General features: G+C 44.9%; 1 protein-coding gene across 9 annotated transcripts in view; it reads right to left on the bottom strand.

Moving 5' to 3' along the window:
• Window positions 1-23,414, bottom strand: part of ATXN1 (ataxin 1) — a 287,654-nt gene that overhangs the window by 21,423 nt on the left and 242,817 nt on the right. For all 9 annotated transcript variants that reach the window (XM_077353264.1, XM_077353263.1, XM_077353262.1 and 6 more), the window contains one exon: window positions 191-2,221. In XM_077353264.1, coding sequence (XP_077209379.1) covers window positions 191-2,065 — 1,875 coding nt within the window. In that variant the 5' untranslated portion in view covers window positions 2,066-2,221. The remainder of the gene's footprint in view (window positions 1-190; window positions 2,222-23,414) is intronic.

The raw sequence follows: 23,414 nt of genomic DNA, 5'->3' as shown, positions 1-23,414 counted from the left end.
ATCTGACTTCAAGCTTTACGGCAGAGAAGTAGTTTCACTGAAACCTTGTGTTGCTATTGGTGCAACTTGGTCAAGTGCCTTCCGCCTCCTCTCCCCGCCTGTTAGGTCTCCTCCTCCTCCTCCTAAAAGCTAAAAACCGCAAGCACCGCTCCCCCTTTCCCCTCACCTCCCCAGTCTCACTAGTCGCTACCTGTGCTCGGTGCTCTCCAACGGCGAACTGTATCATGGCAATGCCCGGATTATGGCTGTCGTCAATCCGTTCTACAGTGCTGGAGTCTATTTTCAGATCCCCGCTGATTTCTGCACTTTGTATAAAGTCCTCAGTTTTCAAATCTTCTACCTTCTTCAGCTCTCCGTTGGCCAACTGGATGATTGACCCTTTCATGAAGTAAGGAGGCAGTGTGGGAGGAGCGGCTGCGGACGAAGGTAAGGACTGGACCAGGGGTAGGTGAATCTGAGCCTGCACGACAGCTGCCTGGTAAGCTGGCTGGCTTGCTAGCGACTCGGCGCTGAAATTCTCGTTTTTCGGAATGGTGGTCGTGACAAACGTGTGAGGCACTGCCGCCAGCTGGGGAGATGAAGTGGCTATAGCTGGCGGGACCCCTGAAGAGTCGATGTCTGCGCTGCCAACTGGTATTAACAGGGGCTGGGTACCAGGGATTACCAGGTGCTGTGGCAGGTTTCCAGGGTAGCCGAACGCTTGCTGCTGACTGCTCAGATAGCCAATTACCGGTGGCTGAGTCCCAGTGTAGAACGCCGCAGCAGGCAGTCCGACCGGGAGCTGCTCCGAGGCGCTGTGGGTGGTCTGGATGACGGTGTGGGGGGACAGAGCGGCGACTGCTTTCACCCCTTCCTGGCCCATAGTCTGCTGCGGAGATAAAGCATAAGAACGGTGGGCTGTTTTCCCTAAATGCAAACTTCCCTTTTCGTTGATAGCAGAAGGAGGTGTTTCTCGGTTGGTCGCCTGCTGGACCTCCATATCTGCAGTCGGTGTGCTGCTGTTGGGGATGACCATTACGGAGGACCGGACACCGGAGGAATCCCGTGAGACGTAATCCGCAGGACCCGAGTGGACCACCACGTGCCTGGCCTCATAATGATGAGATGGTTTATTGCCGGATTTGACGAGAGTCACGTCTGAGGACGGTGAGATGCCGTACCGCCTGCTCTTCTCCATTTCCCCATTGAGCATTTCTTTCACTTGCATAGCCTGCAGCCTGCTGCTCTCGGACTTCTTGGCGGACTCCCTGGTGACAAAATGGCCTCCAGAGTCCGTATATTGCACCAACACTTGGGAGGAGGGGCCGAGGGTGAACGTGTGGGGGATCACTGTCTGGTGGGGATGCAAATGGACTGGGATGGCCGGAGGAGAAACATTTCTGACGGCGCTCTGGGGAGAGCTGGAAATGTGGACATATTGGTTTTGCTGGGTCGGTGGTGGAGACCCTGCTGTGATCAATCCGGGGGTCCTTACTAGATGCTGCTCAGCTTTGTGCCCTTGTTGGCTCATGCAGGACAGCAAAGTGGAATAAGCCTCCAGCTGGGAACGCTGGGACGGAGTGGTTGCGACAGCAGCGGCAGAGGCTGCCGTGCCAGTCGCAGAGTTGGCTGTAGGGGAAATCAACGGGGACGGGATGAATCCGGCATATGGTCCGCTATATGGAGGCCCGACAAACTGGAAAGTGTGCTGCAGGTGCGTGTACTGCACCGGGGATACAGGCGTCCCTGCCTGCGTGAGCGCAGGCGGGTACACGGTGGGAAGTGTTGTGGTGGCTGGAACAGACCGAGGAGCATTTGGTGGGGAATAATCGATTCCCGTAGACAGCGATTTGTGTAAACCTATTCCCTGCTGTGAACCAGCCTCCACCAAACTCCCTCCAGGCCTGTTCCGTCCACTCGTGCTGCTCTGGCTGCTGGCTGTGCTTGAGAGCCATGTTAAATTATCTGCACGGTGGTTCTCCGTGGCCAGGACTAATGGCTTCACCTCGGACGGCAGGCTCGTGGAGGGGATTTCTCGCTTCTTAGGCGGCAGGCATTCATTGCTTCTCTCCTGGTTGGATTTCATTGTTCACTGTCCCCTGCCCTCCACTCCCGTGGCTTCACTGCCTGGCTGGTTCTGATTTCAGTCTGCTAAGCAGAAAGTCACATTGGATTTCTGAAGGGGATCCAGAAACTTCATGAGGAATCATCTCCCTGTGAACACAATCCTCCGCAAGTCGCTCTGGAATGAGAAGGAAGGGAGAAAAAGGAAAAAGTTAATCACTGTAATGACATTTCTTTTGTTCACAGCTCCAAACGATTAGATCTACAGGTAGCGTGTAAAGCCGACATGTACAATTTTAAATAAAACGACTTTCGCCTTAACAAATTCTCAAAGGAAGTCCTGGTGGAATGAGCTCCTGGAAGAGCTAGGGGCCCTGCAGGAGCTCTTGCAGTTCCGCAGGGCCTGCAAGACACAGCTCTTCCGCCAGGTATCTGGTTGAGACCTTCTTTACTAAGATCTATAGCTGCCTCCTTGTTTCAGCTAGGAAGACATGCTGACCTCCCATGGTCCCTGAGCCACAGGACGGAGAGGGGGGTTGAGCTATGGGAAGTGGGTAGGGGTGGGCTTAGATTGAACGCCTCTGGGGTGTTAGGGATTGTTATTTTTATGTATTTTATTGTTTTAAGCATTTTAAGCAATAAAGGGGTTTTAAGCATTGTAACCTGCTATGAGCCAATAAGTAATTGGGAGTGGTGGGTAATAAATTGAAAAATAAATATTTATTTTAAAAGAAAAAAATTAAATATTCATATTCCACCGATTCCAGAAGGATATCGCTGAGGCTGCCAGACTATGCACATTTACTTGAGAACAACCCCATCGTCTCACAATATTATTCCCAAAGTACATCGGGCACTGCATCAGGAACACAGAATGGCCATCACCCACTGCACCTTTCAGCGGCATAATATGCATAAGTAGAAGATGGGTTCCCAAATTACTCTAACTTCACATTAAACCAAATATTATCGCAAAACCCAATAAATAAAATAAACCTCCACAAATAATTTATTTTTAAGCTTGCAATTTTTGAAAGGGGACTGGAACAGAAAGACTAGTTTGAAACATCTGGATCTTGGCTTGCCTCACAAGGATTCTGTTTTGCCTGAGTCAACGGCAGAAGTGTTTTTTAGGTACCCATCAGGGATGCTTACCTAATTTCTTCATAGAGTTTGGGACTGTGATGAAAAGATTAGAAGTGCTGTACAAACAGGTAAAGGTAAATTCTTCACTGATCCAGAGAGCCTTGAATGACTCTCTGGGTCCAAAAGAGGTTCTTCCTATAGTTATGAGCGTTTTCCCCAATTTATGAGACTTAAACATATTTATAACAACATTTTTTCCAACCAGATTGGTGTTGACATTTTGAAATAGTTAATAGCTTTGATTTATATGCTCATTAATGCTTCCCTCTATGTATTTACTAGCAAGAAAGCCCATTGCAAGCAGGAATGCAATGGGCGCTAGGACATAGGGGACATCAGGAGGTGCAGATCTCTCTCTGTGTCTCTCTTTCCCTCATGCTGCATGTCTCAGTGTGCCTTGAAGCAGGAGGCATAGCAGGTTTGTAGGAGAGAAGGAGTGCTGGTGTGCAGTTTGGGACAGCTCTCTCTGTCTTTCTTTTTTCCCCTCTGTCACAGCAGAGGCAGCTCTCTCTGTGTCTCTCTCTGCCTCTCTCGCAGCAGGAGCGATAGGAGGGAATGAGGACTCGTGTTCAGTCTAGCAGGGCTCTGTGTGTCTCTCGCTGTCTCTGGCGCGTCTGACAGGAACGTGGCTAGCGTCCAGGGAGGGAGGGCAAGAGCTGTAGGGACAGGGCCAATCAGGGTGCAGCCAGTGTTGCTAGCTGCACCCTGATTAGCCCTATTCCACCTCGGACAGCCGGACACATTCTACCCCTCAGGCTGTTTCACAAATATATAGAGGAACCACAGATAAGAATATAGAAGATAAGTGAAGACTCTATGAATGGAAAGGTATTATTTTGAATGTAGGTGGGAATTTCTATGCATGCTTTTGAATTGTAATTATATCACAATGTACAATTACTACTGTATTATTCATAAATTGATATTATTATTATTATTATTATTATTATTATTATTATTATTATTATTATTATTATTATTATTATTATTTCTCATCATAAGTATATTGCTACTGGTGATTCATTTTGAAAACGGGCAATAAGTATCCGGACCCCGTTTTGGTATATTACCTATAATTTGAGAATGGAAAAATAAAATTATTGGACATATCAACGTTAGGATTTGAAAGTTATATGTTTGGGATCAGCTTTATTTGATATTAAAACATATATAGACACACATTTTGGAAACCACACATCAAACTTTTCTATTTTCTCTGGACTGTTACATTTTGGCATGATATGTGGAGTAAATATAAGTTCCTATGCGCTGGTAACTTGTAAGGGAGAAAAACCACCTACTGAAAATTACAGCAATCTAAGCAGGTCCCACTTCTGAAATTAATTTAGGGAATTCCAAAGCAGGCAGCAGCAAGAGTATGGGACCACTGCCAATTTCCCTTATCAGTTTGCAAATGTCATTCATTCATTCATTCATTCATTCATTCATTCATTCATTCATTCTATTTGTATACTGCCCTCCCCTGAGGCTCATGGTGGTTCACATGGAAGGTAAAGGAACTGTACACTAAACTCAGAAATTATTTCAAACAGAAATAACAGCAATGGTAATGATAATAATAACAGGAGAATAATAATTTAACAGAATAACAATCAAACAGGTCCATGGTTGTTCAAGTCAGGTGTATGGATTCCTGGGAGGGAGGTTCAGGGGACTGGTGGGTGTTGTTGAGGTCGACCTCAACCAAATGTCTTTTGCAAGCCCTGCAGGACTGTCTCAATTCTGTTAGGACCCTAATCTCCTCTGGGAGCTCGTTCCACCAGGTTGTCTGTCAATCGGGATTTCTAATGCCGTTACAGGAAGTTATATGTTTTCCTTCTCCGCCATTTTGACCAGCTCCCTGGGGAAGTGCCCATATGGTAAACTACCTTCTGATCCCTGCAACCTATACCTGATGCACAGGTTAAACCTGCATGGTTAAATTACAGACCACAATAATAGCCCCCATATGCAGTTCCAACCATATCATGTTCCCTTGTTCCTTAGTAACCAACGCAATGTAAGCTGCAGCTGCTGCATGATTTTTCTCAACGAGGGAGAAGAGTATTTACAAATGACTGGGAGAAACTCTGTAATCAGGAAACAAGGCTGGTTATATTTCAGGGGAGAAATGATTATATAAATTATATAAGAGTATTAAGTGCTTGCCTTAACAGTGTTGGCCCATATTTTCCTTGCAGCCAAAACAAAAAGAGCGGTTTTATATGATACTTTATCAACCTGGTCAGATAAAAGACTTTTCAGCAACAGAGGCCAGGTTTAAGCCCCTTAAAATCTCATTGAGGAATTTGGCCCTGGGTTGAGTGTAAAGTAGGCAGTCAAATATATAATGGGGTAAATCCTCCAGAGCTTGTGCACCACAGATACAAAAACGCTGTTTTTTGGCGTACGGTTAAAACGGCCAGCTAAAACCTCTGTGGGCATTGTTTCAAATCGGAGTGATGTGAAAGCATCTCTGAGATTGCGGTTAATCTTAATTAGGTAAGAGGATCTATGGTGGTCATATTTAAACCGCTTGAACCATGTTGCTGAGTTGATTTTTAAAATTTGCATTCTGTCTAGCTGGGCATCACTTTTGAAAATCCAGTCTCTAAGGTGAGAGTTGTTAGCTGATGGATTTAGGAGGTCATCGGGGATGGAGTAACATGCACGAAGGCTATTAATAAGGCTATGCCGTGCTGGGTCCTTTGATAACATTATATTAAAGGATTGATGACTAAATTTTTTTGAGTTGGCTAACCTAAGGTTTTTCCACAATGTTAGAATTGCAGAATGTACTCGGGCACTAAGAGAGGGCAGGCCCATTTCTGCCCTAATCAAAACAGCCGGAGTTCCCCTAGGTAGGGCTAGAATTCGCCTTAAGAATGTATTTTGAACAGATTCTAGCCTAAGTATGTTGTTTTCCTTCCATCTCCAGACCTCTACTTCATACAATAGATGGGTATTCCTTAGTACAAATATAGTCAGGCTCAATCACTCATTTCTTGCATCAGGAGAATGATTCTAAACAGAGGACTTTGGAGTTGAGATGTGTGTGAAATGAGGCTTACGTACACAGATCATGGGAGTCTGATGTTTGCCGGTTTATTAGAAACGCTGGTCTGTCTATATCTCATCTTGATGGTTAGATAAATGTTTGCGGTGGCTTAACTAGAACACCAGCAATGTAAAAACATCCATATAATACAAAGACCAATATAAAGTATATTTTGCGATGGTTTCAAGAAGGCTTTCTCAACCTTGGTTTCATGAAACCCTGTGGCTTCTTGGTGGCCCTGGCAGGGTCTCCTGAATGGGAATTCATTTTAAATATATTTTTTTAATTTCTCAAATATTTATTAGGTGATATGGCCATATATGGTCATGTCGACCCACCTTCCACCCTCCCAAAATGGCCAATGAAGTGCCTGGAGGGGGTGGGAATGCCTGGGGCATCAGGTGCGATGCCTCTTCCAGGATTTCTCAAAGCCTGAAGAATGTTTCAGCGGTAAAAAAAAGCTGAGAAAGGCTAGTTTAGAGATTTGGTGTTACACCCCTAGAGAGGCTATTCCATAGATGAGCTCTAGTGCAAGATCCAGGTTCAAATCCCGACAGTTCGCCTTGGAACCTCAGAGGGTGACCTTGGGAAAGTCTGACACTAGTGTATCCCCTTTGCATGGTTGTTGTGAAAATAAAGCGGAGAGCAGAACCATGCAAACTGTTTCGGCTTCCCACTGCGGAAAAGTGTAGGGTATAAAAGAGGTAAATACAGAACAGTGCAACCCCACCAGACTTCTTGAGTCCTAGACTATTTAGGAATTTACAGGCCAACATTCACATTTTCAATTTGCACTCAGAAACAATTTGGCAGCCAGTGAAGCTGTTCCAATACCAGCAAAATATTGAGACCCTTTACTGAGAACTAGTTGCAGCTTCCGGATGCTTTTCATAAGCAGCCAAACATCAAGTGTATCGAAAGAACAAACCGACGGATTAAGCAATGTCACCGTAAATTGCAGTCATAGAAACAGGAAAATGCTGTGCACCGTTCTTCTCCTTTTGAAAAGGTTCTGCTTATTATTCTACCTTATCATTTTCTGCTTATTTTAGCTGAAATATCCTTCTCAAAATGACAGCAGCTCATATTCTCTTATGTCTGCAGAAAGAAAACTAGAGAGAAGGCGGCATAATGTAGCCCAGGGATGGCCAAACTGTGGCTCTCCATGGATCACAATTACCATGAGCCCATTCTAGGCCCTCTGGAGAACACAGTATGGCCACCCCTGATGTAGTCAGCTCTTGGAAGGGAAGAAGGGTCAAAGGGACTTGGAAGGCAATGGCAAACCTCCCCTGCTCCTCCCTTGTCTCGCTGGGGCCACCATAAACCAGCTGTCCCTTGTTGGCACTTTACCCACACACAACAGATAACTGCTGATGCTTTATTGGGCTTCTCTTGGTTTTACTAGCATTTCTTGGGTTTCCATGGGGTTTTTTATGCAGCTGTTTTATTCTGTTTCGTATGGTATCTATTTTTGATCTTTGTGGTTCCAGGAATTAATAACGGGGATCATTTAATTAGTACATTTTAAAAAACCCAGTATTTCTAGAGCAGAAGATCAAATTGGCTGATGTGAGCAAGGAACTGTCTGAAATACATAATCCACAATTTGTTTTGCTTTATCTGGCCCCGCTCTGATTTACAATTGCTTTTCTCCTACCATTTGTCCTTTTTGCTTCCTGACAGAAGATCATAAATGTCTCCCGCAGGAGAGCTCCATCGAGTGGATAATGTTCCTCTCATGTAATGGTTCTGTAACATTCATTTTGCCACCTTACAGACTGATCCTGCCTGAGCCTATAAATAACTAAAGGTAAAGGTATCCCTTGTGCAAGCACCGGGTCATGTCTGACCCTTGAGGTGACGCCCTCCAGCGTTTTCATGGCAGACTCAATATGGGGCGGTTTGCCAGTGCCTTCCCCAGTCATTACCGTTCACCCCCCAGCAAGCTGGGTACTCATTTTACCGACCTCGGAAGTATAGAAGGCTGAGTCAACCTTGAGCTGGCTGCTGGGATCAAACTCCCAGTCTCATGGGCAGAGCTTTCAGACTGCATGTCTGTTGCCTTACCACTCTGCGCCACAAGAGGCTCTTAATAACTGTCTAGGCTGGGGCTAATCTATGTTGCATTCCATGAAAGGTATTTCAAATATGAGGATCACAGGCATATATTCTGTGCAGACCTTTCGGACTGAGGAATCTGGTGTCTCATTCGTAAGGCCACAGAATTACACAGCATGAAGATAATTTTAGAGACCAGAAACACAAAGCACCCAAGTGGTTAGTCACAAAAACACTTAGACCGTTTCCACACGGGGAACTTTGCTGCCCTGGCTCCTGTGTGGGAGCCCAAATCCGGGGCAGATGAGGCGCACTGGGCCAAATGCTCCCCTGTGCAGGAGCAGAAAGAAGTGGGGCCCTGATTCAAATTCCAGTCTGCAGCCCAATGCAAAGCCTTCAGTGCATTGTTCTGGAATGTTCCTACCACCAGCTTTGTGGGGTTTCCCTCAATTGCTGACATTAAAATGTTGGATTATTCCGGTTACATCCTTCATCAGACACCTTTCAATCCACCATAGAAACATGAGCAATGCTCCAGTGTTCTTCTATGCACGCAAGTACTGTTAAGTACAACCCACTTACAGTGAGCCCAGCACAAGGCTATCGAGGCAGGTGAGGAGCTGAGGTTGTTTGGCCACTGCCTTTCTCTGCAGAGCCTTCCTTGGTGGTCTCCCTTGGTGGTCTCCCTTGCAAGTACTGATCCCAATCAGCATCCAAGATCTGACAACATCAGGCTACAACATGCTGACTTCCCTCCTAGCTATCCATTAAGACACTTAAACCCCTTTAGAAAAGGTTGTGCCTAAATCCCAGTAAGTCTGGAGCAAGGCACAGTTTCCCTGGTGCCACTGATGAAATTCATGGGGCCAATGCTGAGAAGGCCCTGTCTGGCATTAGCACCCTCTAGAATCAAAGGGGTGGGGGCAACCAAGTAGAGCTTCCAAGAAGTCCTAGAATCATAGAATCATAGAGTTGGAAGGGCCCTCATGGGTCATCTAGTTCAACCCCCTGCACTATACAGGACACTCACATCCCAATTGCTCATCTACTGTAACCTGCCACCCCTTTGCCTTAGCATTCAGGTCTGCTCAAACAGCAGAAGAAAGTCTTGATGTTTTCACAGGCATGGGGAACCAGTTCTAATTACCTCCGTTAACAATTATTTGTTTTTAAGCCAGCTAAGGGCACGCAAAGAGCTAATTTGTATTATCAGTATCATCATTAACGGAACTACTTCACTCAGTTTGGACTCACATTTGATGTCTTGATTTTTATGCTCTGCTAAAAATAAAAATGGCTGAGCTACGTTTGTGCAAACACAGTTGGTGAACTTTAGACCATGGCAAGCTTTTTATCCTTGGCACCTAACTTTGGCAGATCATGCCTTCCTGTCTCGTCTCGTTACAGGGAGACCACAGGATGCAAGAGTTTTACAATTTTACTGGGGCAATCTCGATGGCACACTGATATGAATCTTCTGAGGACGGAAAGAAATGGAACAATATACTTTTGAAAAGATGCTCAATATTATGGGGCATTGTAGTCTGCTAAACCACAGCTCTATAGTTGGGGGACACCCAACTGAGGTTTTGGTGTGTGTGTGTGTTGGGATTTACACTGTTTCTTCTTATATAGACCAATACAGCATCAGAGCACAATTCACATTTGTTGTACCGGCTGAGGCACCCGTTGATCTAGTCCATTAGCAGAAAATTGCAGCCAATACAGGGAAGCATGCAGAAAACTGCTGTGTGGCTTCGTTGCCAATGTGCATGCAACATGCATAGCTGCATTTGCTGCAGCTATGAAAGCTAACTGGAGAACCCCCCTGAGTGGATGTAGGCCAAAACAGGCAGAAGATATAATTAGGCTATTAGTGATTAATTCTTAGAATGTAAATATCTTTACACTGCTCCAGCGGAGCGGTATAAATAAAAGGCTAAGGGCTAAAGGGGAGGAGAGGGGGTGAGCGCTGTCCATGATAAAAACTCTGAGGAGCGAATCCGGAGGTGCAAAGCGCCTCCTGATTCGCTCCTCCAAGTGGCATTCCAGGGCCAAGTGGCCAATCCGCCACCGGACATGCCCGACTTACTGCCGCCGACCGACAGACCTTCCTCATCAATGGCCCTGCCCCTAAAAGGCCAGGGCCGCCACCTCCACGGGCCTGCCATCCTCTTTCGCCGCTGCCCACGTCGCTACCTCGCCCGCAAAGGCCACGGCTGCCTGTGCGGCCATCGCCGCTCTTCACATGTTGACCCCGCCTGTCACTTTCGGGGCCCGCCCACCCTTCTCTCCGGCCCGTGATATGCCCATTTTTATAAATGGGCTTTAATTCTAGTTATTAATAACATACAAATGTATGTATTTTTAATATCTAAACTGCCTCGAGAGAGAGACATTTTGGAAATCTCATAATAATAATACAGTAGAACTACATTCAGGTTCTGATATTCCAAATAGTTCATTATTTGGTATTATGCATATTTAAATTACTTGCATTGTTTTTCTGTCCTTTCATCCTTAATCGTTCTTATTTTACAAATGAATCGCTCACCAATAAGTGCTACTCTATATGAGTGAATGAGAACATGTGTGTCTGATGCTGAGGATATAAAGTGAGAAAGGAAACTTGAGGTCTGGAGCTGATCCTTGGTCAACAAGCATACCAAGAACTCTGTGAAGGGCCTGGGCAGCCCATGGCCAAGGACAGCCTGCTCACAGCGAAACAAATTCTTCGAAAGGCTCAAGACAACAAACGGGGGAGGGGGATTAATAGCTGCATTTGCAAAGGTCACAAACTATGACTGATCCATGCAGGAAGTTTGGAGTATTTTCCATGTACTTCTAAAAATCCGAAGCATGAAACATTTCATGTTCTTAAAATTAATAGGAATGCCTTTAAAATGTCATGATTAAGAAACTTCACAAAACCTTAATTCCATTTTTGGTTGTAGTTTAGCCAGATAATGTTATCAAATGCAACAGGAACAAAAATTCACCTTTCCCATACATGGCAGGGTTTGATAGTGGTAGTTAGTGCTACAGTGCAATCCTGTGGTGAGATACTCAGGGATAAACCCATTCATTTCAAGGGGCTTAGACTGGAGTAACTCTGTTAGTCTAGGAAAGATTGCACTGTTAGTCTAGGAAAGGCTTTCTCAACTAGGGTTTTGTGAAACCTTGGGCTTTCTTGACGGCCCTGGAAGGGTTTCTCAAATGAGGGGGAGTTAATTAATTTTGATATATTTTTTTACATTTGTTAAACATTTATCGGGTGATATGACCATATATGGCCAATGATGGGCCTGGAGGGGGTGGGGAGGGGAGGGGACTCGGGTGGGCATGTTCACAGCTCTGCTTCCCAACCATATTCTACATGATTGTGTCACTTCTGGGGTTTCTCAAAGCCTGAAAAAGTTTTCAGGGCGTCCTCAACAATAAGAAGTTGAGAAAGGCTGGCCTAGGACTAGGGTAACTCAGGTTTAAATTCCCCACTCTGCCATTAAGCTGTAGGTCACTTCAAGCCATTTGACCTGTCTCAGCTTAAGCAACCTCACAGGGATGTTAGGAGGAAAAGCAGAGGATGGATAAACTTTGCATGCTGTTCTCAGTTCCTTAGAGTGGGATAAAATGTGGTAGACAGATTGACAACAATCCCATTGCCTTGGAAAACACAGCATATCACTCCAATGCACAGCATGAGCCTATGCACATTTACCTGGGAGTAAAATTCAATGGAAGTCTGCATTTTTCTCTGCTAAAGTTGCTGATAGACGGTTTATGCACTGGAGGCTTCATGCCGGGCTGCAGGCTGGAGTTTTAATCATGGCAGGTTGCCCCACCTCTTCCTGCACACACATGGGGGAGCATTTGGCCCAGTGTGCCTCTCTGCCCCAGATTTGTGCTCCTGCATGGTAGCTGGGGCAGTGAAGTTCCCAGTGCATAAACGGTCATAGTCACGCTTTCAAAGCTATGGAAGAGAACAGGCAGCAACCAGCAGAATCCTGTAGTTTTAGGTGTGCCTGAGTTTGAACCTAGCTGTGGAGGGCTTTCTGAATTTTAATACCTGCCTTATGCAGAAAGCATTATTAAACAGGACTCTGGTAGCCTAGCCAGTCCAGCATTACAGTTCTCATATGTAAGCTATCAAGTGAAATCCAGTTCAATAAATGGGGACACATTCTTGGACCACAACTAGCACAAGTTACTTCTGGTTTGGCAGACAAAACCAGCCATAATTCAATTTAGGTAAACAAAAATCCCATCTTTTGTAATGCTTATGAGTCCTTCCCTAACATGGTTAAATATTCAAGAATATGTTCCTAATGAAGAAAAGCCTGAACCCCATTATTACAGTCAATAATACGCTCACCACTGCAAAGTCAAATTAAGATTCCCCCCCCCCCCCCAAGGCCTTACCTTGCAAGACTGGTGTGTAACTGTTAAAAATGTGTATTTTTATTTACTTAATCAACATGACTTTTTAAACCTCTACATCTTTAACCTGATTAAGTGTTTACCATTTTCCCCAATACATGTTAATTCTGCCAGTCCCTCTGACTAATGCTACTGATTAAAGTTCCAGGGTGTATTTTCTATTCTAATTTATAGAATTTAATTTAAGCCTTTCGCACAGGGACTCAAGGCAGATGATTCTAAACTTTTCAGTTGATCCCTAAGTGGATGACAAAATATAATGACACTCACATCAAACAGCCCCCCCCCCCCCCAACAACTGGGAAAGTGACTGTCATGAATTACTAACATGGACAGTTTTATTTCTCCAATGTTTTTGTGAACTGCAGCTGAACTCAAAAGGACTAATTGGCTGTTTTGGCAAAGAATTATCGTATGGCGTCATATGACTTAATTTGGATATTATGACACAGCTTACTAATTTGCCATAATTTGCTTTTGCCTTATATCTTATCATCCTTGTTCCATTTAGCCTGAGGAAGTGTGCATGCATTTGAAAGCTCACATTTTGAATAAATCTTTGTTGGTTTTAAAGGTGCTATTGGATTCAGTTTTTGTTATCTAACAGCAAAGACACATCAAGGCAAATACGTTAAACAAGAGCCAATATATGTCATAGGTTACAGTCCAGATGTACTATGATACTGCAGTTTTCTGATAAAATTCCCAGGAAGGCTGACTGCAAGATTATAAGACCTAGTATTACTATTGATTACTATTGTTATTACTGGTGGTGGTGATTGGTAATATAATTACCATCTTCACAGTGGACAACAGAGAAGCAGAAAAAGAGCTTTCCCCGGGGAGGACCAGCAAACATATGAATGCATGGAACTGCTTTATACTGAGCCCAGATCTTTGGTTTACTCAGAATGGCAGCAGCTCTCCACAGTCTCAGGCAGATGTCTTTCCCATCACCTATTGACAGGTCCTTTAACTCCCAATGCCAGAGAATGAACCTGGGCGTTTCTGCCTGCCAAGCAGATGCTTTACCACTGGGCCATGGCCCCTCGCCACTAAGCCATGGCTCCTCCACAAACACTGAATGATTATAGGCAGGTAGATGGAGAACCAGCTGAACACACGAAGTTGACTTATACCGAATCAGACCATCTATCTGTCATGATCATTACCATCTACTCAGACTGGCTGGGTTTTGTCAGAGTCTCAGGCAGAAGTCATTTGCATCATCTCTTAACCTGACTCTTTTAGCTGGAGATGCCAGGACCCAACTTGGGACCTTGTGCATGCAAAGGAGATGCCCTGCCAGGGAGTCACAGCCCCTTTCCCCAGCTGAGGTCACAGCTGCTGGGAGAGATGGACAAGAAGAAGAAGAAAAAGAAGATGCCTTGGCTTTCATATCCTGCTTTTCTCTGCCCGAAGGAGTCTTAAAGCGGCTTCTAATCGCCTTCCCTTCCTCTCTCCACATCAGACATCCTGTGAGGGAGGTGACACTGAGAGAGCTCTGATATTACTGAAAAAGAAGAGTTGGTTCTTATATGCCGCTTTTCTCTACCTGAAGGAGTTTTAAAGCGGCGTCTAATCGCCTTCCCTTCCCACAAGAGACACCCTGTGAGGTAGGTGGGGCTTAGAAAGCCCAGATATATGATCAATATGAGCAAAAGTTTAAAGCGTGATATCTGATTCATAACTGTACCGGAAACAAAATTTGGGGAAGGTCATTCCAAAGGGAAGACAACGCCACAGAAAATGCCCTACCTCTATTCTCCTAGTCCCAGAGCCAGCTCTGGATGGGAAATACCTGGAGATTTTGAGGGTGGAGCCTGGAGAGGGCAGGATTTGGGGAGGGAGAGAACCTTAGCAAGGTATAAAGCTGTACAGTCCTCTCTCTAAAGCAGCCATTTTCTCTAGGCAAACTGACCTCTATTACCTGGATATCAGGTGTAATAGCAGGAGAGCTCCAGGCCCCACCCATTGAAGGCACAGAGAGCAGACCTAAAGAGGTAGATCTTAACTAGCATGCTGGATGGCATGGCAGGAGATGCTAATAGGGTGCTAAGACCATGTTGATACTTTAAAAATTAAGTATATTTATTATGCAAAGGAATAATGCCAAGGAAAATAGCAATATAATCCCAAACCTATAACGTTTTTAAAGAGAGCAATGCAGCAAGTCTTTCTTTGTTGATGGAATAACCGTGTGAGGGTTACTCTGAGAAGCCAGTACAAGGGACAAAGGCATGTCTATCTACGTGCAGCTATTTTCAGCTGAATAGCAGAATAATTACTACGGCCCTCTCCTAGGGCTCATAAGAAACACAGCATGGATTCGCGGAGCTTTCAGCAAGTCTCATCAGTTGCCGGGTCTTCTGGAGCGCTCGGCAGCCAAGTCATTCCTCCCACCACTGCTTGTGCTTCATTAAGTTAATCAGGTGTTCATCCATTCAGTCATTCATTGAAAAAATAATGGGGGGGGGGAGAGAGGGAGAGAGAGAGAGAGAGAGAGAGAGAGAGAGAGAGAGAGAGAGAGAGAGAGAGAGAGAGAGAGGCCTTTTATACTAGCACTTGGCTGTTTGCCAGGGAAATGGACAGGCAGGGAGTACGCCAATCTAACATACCCCAAACGAATGCCAAAAGATGAAGTTGGACAGCATAAATTCAGAGTCCTTTTAACAGGATCAGTTTGGCAAGGGATTGTTTGAACGTCTCCTTCAAATCGCAGCCTGCTAAGAGCAATCATTCGAAGGCAGGAACCAAATGCAGAACGACAGGAAAGGGGACGCTCCTTTCACACTAAGGCAGCCAGCAGAGAGGGGATCCTTGGTTCCCAGCTTGCCTGCTGCAGTAGGCCAGCAACTGAAATGCAGCAATAGCATTCACATTTAGTTTTAAGGAGGCTCTAGTGCAGGGGTAGTCGAACTGCGGCCCTCCAGATGTCCATGGACTACAGCCATCGCTGGCAGGGGCTCATGGAAATTGTAGTCCATGGACATCTGGAGGGCCGCCGTTTGACTACCCCTGCTCTAGTGATATGAAAGCCCCATTGATTGTTGTTGTTGTTATGTGCGAAGTCGTGTCCGACCCATCGCGACCCCATGGACAATGATCCTCCAGGCCTTCCTGTCCTGCCCCATCGATACATGGATGCAAAGAAGCTATACTCAAATGAACATTGCTGTGGGGAGTGAGAAACAGTGACACTTTTAGCAATGGAAAACAAAACAAAACTATTTTTCTTAGTTGTTTTCAAGGCTATTTCCAAATCAGTACAAAGAGTCCCTGTCTAGCAACTCTGCGAATCTGAACAGGTTGGTGATCTCCGCTCCATGGGAAGTGCATCTGGCTTTCACCAGGACCAGGGCCTTTTCAGTCCTGCCCCCACCAGGTGGAAGGAGCTCCCAAAAGAGCTTAGGGCCCTGTCAGAGCTATCACAGTTCCGCAGGGCCTGCAAGATGGGGCTCTTCCATCAGGTGTTTGGTTGAGGCCAGGACGAAGAACATCAACTCAGTCCCTCTGCTGAGTATCCTAAACTTCTGAATATTGTATGTCGAACACTCGAATTCGAGGGAATCTGAATGGAAACAGTTTTGAACATCGTTGAGCACCCCGTTCTATGGCGTAGAACTGATGGGCCACCAGGTGGGGGAAGGGAAGGGTGGGGGAGGGCTGGGAGCACTATTAGGTTGTTTTAACTGATGTAAACCGCCACAAGCCAGCTGGTCTGGGAGTGGCGCTCAACAAATTTAATCAATCAATCAAGGATAAATTCGTCATCTAACTGAACTGCAATTACAGCCGGAGGTTTTCTAATAGTTCCAGTGACCTCCAACAAAACGCAATGCTTCCCTTTAGGGAAAACAAATGAGCACATTTGGAGGGAGGGAAGCAGGAATCAAATAAAAAAAAAGTGAAAGTGGCCATTTTGCTACAGCCTCTATTGTGGCCGCCTCTGAATTTTTACTTACTGGATTAAAGGTGGTGGTGGACAACTAGCATCCTATATGGGGCTAGAATTAGAAACAACCGGCTCTTTTGTAGTCCTAAACACATACACTTGGTAGCAAGCCATATTTAACTCAACAGGTCTTAATCCGGAGTCCACATTTATCAGATGAGATCACAGGTCACAGCGGTAATCAAGTTCTGATATTTGTTCTAGTTTTTCATTCAAACATTATTTCCATCCATCTCCCCCTGCCCCCCCCCCCCTAATCCCTGCCTGTTCCATCTGGTTGGTGAACTTTTAGCCATTTGGAGAAATTACAAATGTCACTTTTTGCCCATAATCTTTCAATGTAATCAGTGCCTACAGTGTTTTCATAGAAAAGTGAGGGGACTAATTTGCTTGGTGTAACATAATTCATATAGGACGCATGTGTTTTACTCATTACTCAAGAACCGGAGTAGATAAAACAACAATGTAAGTCTCAGGTTACAGCTGGTTCGTTTGCTGCACTGGAAAGACCAAGCAGTTTGTTTGCTTGAGGGTCGGAAGGACTAATATAAACCTGGTGCCTTGTCTAACCTTTGGCAGGAGAGAAGAGAATAATTCAAAATATCTTCTTGCTCTCATTAAACATCCACTCCTCATAACCCAGTTCAATGTTATATGCAGTTAGACTTATTTAAAATGAGAATTTTTGGTGTATCCCCTTGTTATTCAGATTAGCTATTGTAGAATGAATTAAAATTATCAATTTCTTGCTAGTGAAAGGCTAGTTTAAATCCAAGCAACAGAACCTCAGATCAGATCCTTTGGCATATTTATGGCATGAATACACATACTCTTACCTATACGTATCGAAAGGCTAATTTCCTTTGGAAGTCTAATTTGTTGTGATTCCTGATGGCTTACATTATTAATTTGGCCCCGTCTATCTAAGCTCCAGCCTAGGACTGCCTGCTCTGGGTTGGGAAATACCTGGAGATTTGGTGGTGGTGGGGATCCTAGGACGGTGGGGTTTGGGGAGGGGGCAGACCTCCAAAGGGTATAAGGCCACTCTTCAAAGCAGACATTTTCTCCAAGGGAACTGATCTCTCTCATCTGGAGACGAAATGTAATAATGGGAGGCTGGAGGTTGCACACATGAGGTGCTATCAAAAGTCAGAGGACTTGCCCCAATAAGGTCTCTGAAGATATTGGTTATGGGGAGCAAAAGGAGCCCCTCCCTTCCCTTTCTTCCACAGGAACAGTTTACTCAGAGTTGTTCTTCAACGAGCTGGTGGAAGTAGGAACAAAGAAGTGTTGCCTATCTCTATAATTACAAAGATGGTTAAAACCTTATGCTGAAATAAAATTTAGTCCTTAAAGTGCCTTGTTTATTTTGGCCGATGTGTGTAAGAGAAAAACAGACTAAGAGTGATCAGCAGAGGCCTTCCATGAAATCAGTATGCTTCCTCCTACATACACTGGTAAGAAGCCCTTCCCCAAGGTGGCGGCCCACTGCGTGGATGAAACTTCTGCTGGTTACGAAGATGCAGCTGAGCTCAAATCAATCAATCAATCAATCAAACTTTATTATAGTCGTTCAGACCAAGTTATATGAAGTCATTACATAAAAGACCAAAAGAATATGGTCATTTAATATAATACGATTTAAAACAGATCATAAAATAAAACTTAAAACTATGCTACTTTAGAGCTCAAATCAAATTGAGCTAAAATCTAACTGTTCAACAGATGTAGTCTTTAAAAATCTTCGGGCAATGCATGCTTTCCCCCCACATGCGGTCTTTCCCCCTGTCTGCGGTGCTACAGTAAGAAGGAATACACAGCATTGCCTGCAGTCAGAAGAGAAATACCTCTCAGACAGAAGTGCTTTTGGGTAGCCCCACTGGGGGGGGGGCAGTAGTCCTTGATTTTCACCAAAAAGAGAAGGGGAAACGTCCTGGGGAGCCATTCCCCGGGAATTTTAAAACTGCACTGAAATCCCTGTTTTTGATTTTGCTGCAGATATTCCCCTTCTGGCTATGTAAGCTAGGTAGTAGATCATATTTGCATGCCTGGTTGCAGAAGAGGATAACGCATGAAGTCAGCTCATATACCAAGGAATGCCACACAAAGTCAGCTTTCCTTCGTTTCCATCTGACACTGTACCAGATCTCAAAGCAGCTGATAATTGCCTTCCCTTTCTCTCCCCACAAAAGTCACCTGTGTAGTAGGCAAGGGTAAGTGAGCTCTGAGAGAGCTGTGACTGGCCCAAGGTCACCCAGCAGGCCTCATGTGCCCCAAAGTCTTACAATCACCTTCCCTTCCTCTCCCAACAATGGATACCTTGTGAAGTTGATAAGGGGCTGAGAGAGCTCTGAGAGAACTGTGACCGGCCCATGGTCACCCTGCCTACAGCCATACCACCCTAAACACACCCAATCTCATCTCTGGCCATGGGCACCCAGCTCAATCAAACCCGGTTCTCAACAGTAGAGGCCGCCACTTGTAACCACTAGAAGGAAGGAATGGGGAGGGAAATCTTTGCAGTCAGGGAGAAGGAAGATGGTTGCAGTTGCAATTAACTATTCATCGGGGATAAGCAGGAATTCCTTGTGGCTAAGTGGCTTTGTTAGGCTGCTCCATTTTCCTGGTGATGGGTGGAAACAATTTCATGGGGCCACACTTCTAACTTTAACTTTTCTTTTAATTTAACTTTTCTGAAAGCATGCTGAGGTTCCTCCATCTATTCTGGAGCTTTTTCATGATCCAGCTTCAGAAATAGAACATCCCCCCCCCCCATCTATTATACTATATGTTCCAGAGTCATATCTCCCAGCATGCGGCAAGCTGACTTGATAAAAAAAAAACCATCTGCTTATGTTCAAGTAATTCTTTTTTGTCATTCCTGTTCCATCTGGTACAGCAGTGGACCTATGAATAACCAAAACTGCCCTCCTCTTACTTAACGATGTGAACAAAGCCAAAACAGGGCTAATTATGTTCAGAGTACGTACTGGATTCTTTAATAGTAATAGCACAGTTCTTTAAAAAAAACAACAACAATGAAGTTAGCAAAGCTTTCAATTACATGAATAAAATAAAGTCAATTGAAGCATAACATCCCCCCTCCCCCCGAAAGTCCAGGGAGGAATGAAAGAAACAGAGCACTGGCCGTACAGTCCTTTGCCTGGCAAACAGGCTGCTTTCCATGCCACGATTGCCAAAACGGGGTGGGGGTGGGGGAGTTATTACCTACGGATCGCATACTCGTAAGGCAAGTATTATTGTTCTGCACATATAAAGACTCAGGAGCATAGAGCTATAATAAGCTTAAAGCTTCAGAAATGGCATACCTGCAGGTCTCACAAAAGGAGCTGTACAACATTTTTTTTTTTAAACCTCGTGGCCTGGTTGTGAGTAGTTGCCAAGGTTACAGACAGATTCTGTGGGCCAGATCTCGGTGCGTGCAGTGCGGTCGCACATGTCTACAGAGACTATTGAGCAGAGATGTGGGATCCCCACCATCACATTTTCATATACAGCTGCACATTTCCACTGGCAATTCTGCACAGCACAATATTAGGGAGAAGCACAGCCACGCTCAAGGAAATTATTTCTGGGAACCAGCAGCTGAATCAGAAGAAAAGTTCCGTGACATCCCCCCCCCCCCCAGTTAATGATGATGATGATGATGGACCTGGTGGATCGAGCTCCCGGAAGAGCTGACGACCCTGCAGGAACTTTCGCAGTTCCGCAGGGCCTATAAGATGGGAGCTCTTCCACCAGGTCGTTGGTTGAGGCCAGGGCGTGGGAGATGAAGGGGCCCGTCCACATTTAAGAACTGCCACGATCTCCAATGGAACAATTAGCACCCTGGAACTTTCCCTGAGGTACTGGGAAGGGGCTGGGTGGGAGGGAAGGGGAAGAGATAGGGGTTTTCCTCTTGTTTTCCTTCTCTCTTTTGTGCTGCTGAATATGGTTGGCTTTTAACTTTGGACTTTTAATCTTTGTGGGGTTTTATATTTTATAATTGTAACCTGCCACGACATGAACTTTGAAAGGGGTGGGATATAAATCTGAATAATCTGTTCCACTTAATATTTCTGGTAAGGCTTAGGAGAAGGAGCTGGTCTCATGGTTGAAGTGCCACTCAGCTGTCCCACTCCTGAGTGCCTCCTCCTCCAACCAACTTGCTTGTCTTTCCAGCGGCCAGCCAACTGCCTTCCGTCGCCCCCTCCTCCACTTCCCTCTGAGGCTCGGAGGCTACAGATCCCTGCTGTGGTAGAGCTGCCCCTGCTGGTGAGTTCCCTGCCATCTGTGGAGTTCTTCCACACACACACACCCCGCCCCCCAATCGACCACCTATTGTATTCCGGAATGCAACAGGCTTTGTCCCTAGTAAATAAATAAATAGACAGATGGAATGTTCTATCCTGCCCTTCCCTAGTTGGCCACGGTGGGTAACATCAGGGTTTAAACATTCAGTTTCAATAAATTACCAATCTACAATTAAAAAGTTTATTTACATTACAGTGAAAGCCTCCTCCTCCTCATAATTAAAATTTTATTGAGGGGAGGCTAAATCAGTGTTTGGGCATATTTTCTACTGGAAGGTTGTTTTCAGGTAGGGAGACCAGCATCTTTTGATGTTATCTTGGCACACTCATGTTATTAGATGCTGTCTTTGCACATCCAAGCTCAATGTTCAGAAGCTCTGCATATTTCAGGGCCTTCTCTATGCCCCCAGCAGACAGTTGCAGCGTAGTATTATGTGGGTTGTTGAGATGACAGTGAAAACAACAGACACAAATGCCAGAGATCAATTCTATAGCAAGCCATGATGAATGACGAAAAAAATCTAACTACTTCTTTACATGGATGTAGAGACAGCAAATATATAAGGGAGAGCGGAAGCATTATTATAGAGCAAGCAAGCGCATGTTGCTAGGTTTCCTCATGCTCCATGTCAGAAGTCACCAAGACATCTGTCAGTCAATACACTACTATTCATAGCTACACATTAATAAAGTTCTAGTGAAGTTTTTACATGTGCTTCAGGTACTGTAATTTTTCAGGTTAAATCTATGAATTACCTTATTGTTATTAAACAACCTGATTTAACACATATGGATGAATTCTTTGATGAACCAATGTAATTGATATCAACAAGGCCTCTTTTTAACTGTTTATTAACATTTTTTAAAAAATTGTAAACAAACAGTACACATTTCAAAGTCTAAGTCCAGTGGTACCTTTAAGGCCAACAAAAGTCTAGTTCTGGGTTGAATTCTTTGATGTGCATCCGCACTTCACACTGCCCCAAGACAGATTGTTTGAAAGGGGCGGTATAGATGTCAAAGGAAGGAAGGAAGGAAGGAAGGAAGGAAGGGAGGGAGGAAGGAAGGGAGGAAGGAAGGAAGGAAGGAAGGAAGGAAGGAAGGAAGGAAGGAAGGAAGGAAGGAAGGAAGGAAGGAAGATAAGGGCGTATACACAGAATTAATCTTTGCTAGTCTTAACAGTGAGAACTGGGAATGGAATCACTGATTGGTTCAAAATTGAGAAAGGAGTTTGGCAAGGCTGTATACTGTTGCCTTGCCTATTTAACTTGTATGCGGAGCACATCATGAGAAAGGCGGGATTAGAGGAGTCACAAACTGGGATCAAGATTGCAGGGAGAAATATCAACAACCTCAGTTATGCAGATGATACCACTCTAATGGCAGAAAGTGAAGAGGAACTAAAGAGGCTGTTGATGCGGGTGAAAGAGGAGAGTGCAAAAGTTGGCTTAAAACTCAACATCAAGAAAACAAAGATCATGGCATCCAGGCCTCCCAATTCCTGGCAAATAGACGGGGAAGAAATGGAGATAGTGACAGATTTTATTTTTCTGGGCTCCAAGATCACTGCAGCTGGGGACGGCAGCAAAGAAATTAAAAGACGCTTGCTCCTGGGGAGGAAAGCTATGGCAAATCTAGACAGCATCCTAAAAAGCAGAGATATCACCCTTTCAACAAAAGTGCATCTAGTCAAGGCTATGGTATTCCCAGTTGCAATGTATGGCTGTGAATGTTGGACCATAAGGAAGGCCGAGCGTCAAAGAATTGAGGCTTTTGAACTCTGGTGCTGGAGAAGACTCTTGCGAGTCCCTTGGACTGCAAGGTGAACAAACTGGTCAGTGCTAGAGGAGATCAGCCCTGGCTGCTCTTTAGAAGGCCAGATCCTGCAGATGAAACTCAAATACTTTGGCCACCTCATGAGAAGGAAGGACTCCCTGGAGAAGAGCCTAATGCTGGGAGCAATTGAGGGCAAAAGAAGAAAGGGACGACAGAGAATGGATGGAGTCACTGAAGCAGTCGGTGCAAACTTAAATGGACTCCAGGGAATGGTAGAGGACAGGAAGGCCTGGAGGATCATTGTCCATGGGGTCACGATGAGTCGGACACGACTTTGCACCTAACAAGTCTTAACAGTACCACTGAACTCTAATTTTGTTCTATGGCTTCAGACCAACACAACTATCCACCGGCATCTAGTACGTATTTCAATCTCATTGGAGAACCTCTAAAAACACATGCACTCCATGAAAACTGAAAAGCAAATGCAGATATACTAAAGAAGCTGCTAAAGACAAGAGTTTAAGTGCTGGCTTTTTGCCAGCTCAGTAGCTTTTTAAAAGGTCAAGCTCAATGCTAAGCAAGCTACAAGTGTAATATTTTTTTTGTAAATGGACTGCCTCCA

This window comes from Paroedura picta, chromosome 9, assembly GCF_049243985.1.
Source record: "Paroedura picta isolate Pp20150507F chromosome 9, Ppicta_v3.0, whole genome shotgun sequence".
In the NCBI taxonomy this organism is placed as follows: domain Eukaryota; kingdom Metazoa; phylum Chordata; class Lepidosauria; order Squamata; family Gekkonidae; genus Paroedura; species Paroedura picta.
This window is presented reverse-complemented; position numbering and strand designations above follow the sequence as displayed.